Genomic DNA, 5,026 nt, shown 5'->3' with positions numbered 1-5,026 from the left:
AAAAGTGTATGCATACTGTTGCTTAGCTTGTGATGTAAACAACTGAAGAAACAGGTGTTGGTTGTGTTCACTATGTAACAATAAAGTTACTACAGATAAGCATGAAGTCTCAGCATTTATTTTCCAAGACTCCTCAAGGGTCATCCAAATTTAGTGTGCACTGTAAATGAAAGCACTGAGTCACTTGTATGAAATGTAGCACTTTCACTGAGCCCTGTCAGTGAGAGCAGGCAGCAGGTGAGCAAAATAAAAGTGCTCCAACTGCGGAACATATGTTTCTAGGAACTCTTTGTCGTAGAGCACCTCAACAACATAGGCCTCCCCTGGTGACCATACGACAAAGTCGCAACGCTCCTTTTGACAGCAGTACATCTGGAGCTGCACCTGAAAATAATATTTGTTCTTCCCCTTCTTGCTTAGACTCAGTGTGCCGTCTACGCTGATGACATCATACTGTCCACTGTTGAAAAGTTCCTTAAGGCTCCCATGCTTCTCCAAAGTCTGGGGAGTGGGGCACTTTATCTCGATAATTGTTGGCGAGTCAGCAATTACGCCATCAGGGCTTGCCCCCAACCATGATGTTTCTGGCCTGACAACCAAGCCAACCTCCTGGACCTTGGTGGCTTTTAACTGCTCGTACCACCGACGAGCTTTGGGCTCAGATATTTGCCCATGGCTTCAAAAAAATAAAAAACATGTACCATTATTACATCACCAAACATTTCGTCATAACAGATTCACATTCACTTCACAATTAATGTTTCCAGTCTTTTCTTCATTTGGTGATGTAGCATGCATAATTCCCAGCACATTAGAAAGAGCTCCAGCAGCAGACGGCACAATTTCACAACACGATTTTGAGCACAACCATCTGTGCTGTTAAGAATCCCCTTCAACACCAGGTGACAACTCCCCAACCCCCTCCCCCCCCCCCCTTTTTAAGCTTCCCACATTTTCTTTTTTGAAATCAATTCCATGCCCTTTATTTTTCTTTAGATGAAAGGAAGGAGCATTCACTAAAAGCTACTACATTTAATAGCTTGAGACGATGTATGCTTCCTCAACATGATCGAAATTAACCATTAAGAGACAGGTAAATACAGCCATATTAGAAAGCGAAAGTGCACTGGTCACGAGGAAGAGGTACACTATAAAAAAAGAAAAGTCAAACAGAATTACTATATCCTACACATATATGCACAACTTTATCGGGTGCCAAACACAACAAACAAGGGCAAACCAATGCTACCAAACACAAGCACCATACACAATACGTTACACATGCTGCATTGTAATAAAACCTTTCCAAGAAAACTCGAAAATAGGAAAATGCACCTTTTGCATTGAACATATACGTGACAAATGTCTCGTAGCTCTCTTAGTGGTATCGTCGTAATGTCGATACCTTGATTCTGAAATGCATTTAGCAATGTAGCAAGCTGGTAACGTATCGTCTGCTTTCCATACGATGGCAACGACTGACAGCCCACCAGTTAGGATTGCAGGTAGCATACATAATATCATTATTTCGAACCTTGCAAGAGTTTGTTGTGTTTTTCTTTTTTGTATTTAGTGCATAAAGCGAGATAGTTTGAAATCATAAAATGAAACCACAGTTGCAATGCGCATTTTCTTCAAGAAGTCAGCAGTAAGGCACTTCACACACTAAGCAAATGACATGCTTTTCAAATTAAGAGCTTATTTTTGTTTTCAACTGTTGTCGTCGACCAGACAATTTCACTGTAACTAAACATGGAAGAGAAAAAAAGTTGTTCAATATAACATTGACTGAAATAGCAACTTGCAGGCAGTACGGCTGCATAAAACCGACAGTGCGAGACAATTTGTTGACGACAACGTTCTCACATGGGCATCCTAAGACAATGCATCATAAAAATAAACATTTAGTGTCTTCATTGTTGTTCTACCCTATTGTTACTCTCCAAATTTCAGCCAGTATTTATGCATACACAGCATAGGTCATGAGTATGTCGACTCATACTTGCCCCACACTCATTTCACAGGGACGAGGTAGAGCGCTAATGAGTGGCGAAGATTGTGATTGGACAGGAATGTAAACAATAGTGGGTAAGAGTGCAGTAAATTGGCATCCAAGAACAGGAGTGAGTGTGAACGAAAGTCAGTGCCCAGCGATTTAAACGTGATAGTCTGAGTGCATGGCTGCCAGTGCTTTTTGTGCCACTGAAGAGCTTTGCGTGCCCTCTATAGGACCGAATGCGAGCATAATGGGTCACAAAGGATTTGCTTTCATCGTATACCACAATACACCAGCTCGGTGTTCGCAGTGCCCAATGGTGGTGTGAAAAGTGCCGGCAGACATGCGCTCCGACAATCATGTTTGAATCGCTTAGCACTGTGCATTGCCTGTAAAGATATCAGTGAGTAAGTATGACTGAGTATTGGCTTATTCTACCAACCTATGATACACAGTTATTTTTTTTGTACGACTTGTATTTTACATGGACATTTTCGAGTCGCTTTAGTTCCACTAACAGCTTCAACGCAAAGCAGCAAAAGCAAGTGAACCTTAATGAGAATATACAAGTTTACCTCATTGCGTGTCCAAATACAGTCATTATTTCATGTATAATTGACGTACGGCCGAACAATGCATTAAAGAACGTGAAATGCTCAGGACAACTGTAAGGACGTGTAATGCTAAGGTAATCTAGAGATTCCTAAGCACAACAAAAAATAATGTCTCGGGGCAACATGTCTAAAAGATAGGCCTTTGCAGGTTTGTGTTTTATTGTGTAGTCTAACAGGGAGCAGCCCACAGATGCAAGAGGTCCATCTAGTTCTCTTCCTCGTTTTTCTGCATCCCGTTCCTGTCAATAATTTGTCAACAACAAAAGGGATAATAAATGTGGTGTTTAACAACGAGTAGCTTAGCAACATAAATACGCTGACCTTTTCAGTCTTGCTTACCGCTCTAAATTTCAAAAATTTTGGAAAACATTTGCACCATTGTTTAGAGTTTAATTGAAATGTGTATCTCTGAAACACACATCCACAGCTAAATAAGTTGCCTTAAATACCTGTGCTACATCTCACGAGTGCCTCGCAGCAATCTGTAGGCTATGGCTGAGCAGCATTGCGCACGGTCAATGCCTAGGAGGGAGATACCCAGTAATATCAAGCTGAGGACTCGTTCTGCTTCAATATTTTCAGGTGTATGTATGCCTTGAGAGGGACAATAGCTGCCTGCAACAAGTGATATCCTCTTCCCTGCACCCAAAACACCACCTAACCAAGCTGAAAGTATGCACATGAGCTATTGACAGAAACGGATAGCAGTGAAATGGCCAGGCATGCTCAGTAAATCATAAAGTTCAAGACCTCCAAAGCTGCCATGTGCCCATCAACCTGCTTTGCTAAGGCTGTATCATCCTATGACTTTCACACTAGTACAAGCTACTTGTGAGATTCAGTATGTGATCACTGGATGCACACATATTACTTATTAGAGGTTTGGGTTAACCAAATTTTATCTCCCAAATTCACATTAACTCAAATTATTTCACTCAGATGGAAGGTGACAAGCATGTGATTTAGCATCATCATCTAAATACAAAGACATGTCAAGCATTCGTTTTAGTTTAAGCTGCCTTGCATGTCCTTAGATTGAACGAAATATATATGTGCAAAATACTCTCGGATGTGTAGCATCAAGCAGCTGCGAACACCATCAGAATATGTACACTTGCAGTAATAACATTGCTCGTGCCTGTCCCTCATGTTCAGATGTTAGCCAATGAATACATTGGGTGTTTTCCCCTTACCGTGTGCTCATGCTCCCAGAAAACCTCGGATTTAAATGCCTAGCAATCCACTTCACAGGAGATGCCTTCATCGGTACAGATCCAGCTACACTGGCAGTAATTCTTATAGAGCGTTCATATTGTCATTCCGCACTGCCCTGGCGGCATTTCAGCAATTCTGCTGCACGACCATTTGATACAAGTATATAGCGGTTAAAGAAGTCTCTACAAAGTGGGCACAGCAACTGGTTGTCGTGAAGTCCATGTGGCTGCTGGGCACCTGCACAGATATGCAAATCATCATGTACAGGAAACTAAAGTTGTGAGGGGAAAAATGTGCAATGTGGCCATAAGATTCATTGTGCTTACAGAAAATAATAACCCAGTAAGTAAACAAACAATGCAGACCCACAGGAGTAGTCAGAAGGCATGTCAACAGCCAGCCATGTAGGCACTTTTATGCTTACATATTGCGCATGCTGCGAGCTCCTTTCCTCCATCTGGACTTTTATTTTTTCTGATGAGGACACCCTAACAAACACCCTTGAACGCTATCCAGGATTCATCTCTGTCCAGACCCCACATGCATGTAGATTGGTGTACTTATATATGCACTCAAACTAATTCTAGAGACATGAGTAAGTGGAACTGTTAGTGCAAATGAGTGAACGTATGGACATGCCTTTAAATGAGTGGCTATGAGCTGACATGAGTGTGATGATAGTGTGAGTATATGTGAACTATACTGCGAAAAAGGTAACCAACCTGTAAACTTTTGCCTATACATGTGCAAGTCAGCTTTGTATTCAAACATAGTTTGCGTATTATAAGAGTAATAGAGCCTATGGTTGCCATTTGGTATTTACGTTCTCCATTAGTTTCATTAGTTCTAATCATGCTGTACAATAAACCACTCATTTCGAGCTGTTTAACTGGTTGTCTCTGTAACAACATATTTGACAGGTTTGGTCAGCATAACTCCGCATGAGGATGACAGGAAAAAAATGAACGAGAACACTGCTAGCAAGTGAAATTTATTGTTTTCATCCTGTCATCCTCATGCAAAGTTATGCTGGCCAAACTGTCAATATGCGCCAACTACCTTAAAAAATACCTTGTTAATCACATGTGAATACCAAGTATGACAATCTTAAAGAGACGAGTTCAAGAAAAGCATACTTACGTTCAAGGCTGTCTGCAGCTGCTGCGGCTTCTCTTTCAGGCATCACAACAGAATACAGCAA

The 5,026-nt window shown here is 41.3% G+C and overlaps 1 protein-coding gene across 1 annotated transcript; it reads right to left on the bottom strand.

Annotated features, from left to right (window-relative positions):
- Positions 1 to 204: 204 nt before the first annotated feature.
- Positions 205 to 3,872, bottom strand: LOC125945075 (uncharacterized). Its single transcript, XM_049666643.1, has 2 exons — positions 3,804 to 3,872; positions 205 to 676 (listed from the first exon to the last, which is right to left on the bottom strand). Exons 1-2 carry the CDS (start codon positions 3,812 to 3,814, stop codon positions 205 to 207), a joined length of 483 nt encoding a protein of 160 aa, XP_049522600.1. The 5' UTR covers positions 3,815 to 3,872.
- Between the last annotated feature and the right edge of the window lie 1,154 nt (positions 3,873 to 5,026).

The sequence above is a fragment of the Dermacentor silvarum genome, chromosome 4 (assembly GCF_013339745.2).
Source record: "Dermacentor silvarum isolate Dsil-2018 chromosome 4, BIME_Dsil_1.4, whole genome shotgun sequence".
Classification (NCBI taxonomy): Eukaryota; Metazoa; Arthropoda; class Arachnida; order Ixodida; family Ixodidae; genus Dermacentor; species Dermacentor silvarum.
The sequence above is the reverse complement of the archived record's forward strand: the minus strand, read 5'-3'. Positions and strand labels throughout refer to the sequence as shown.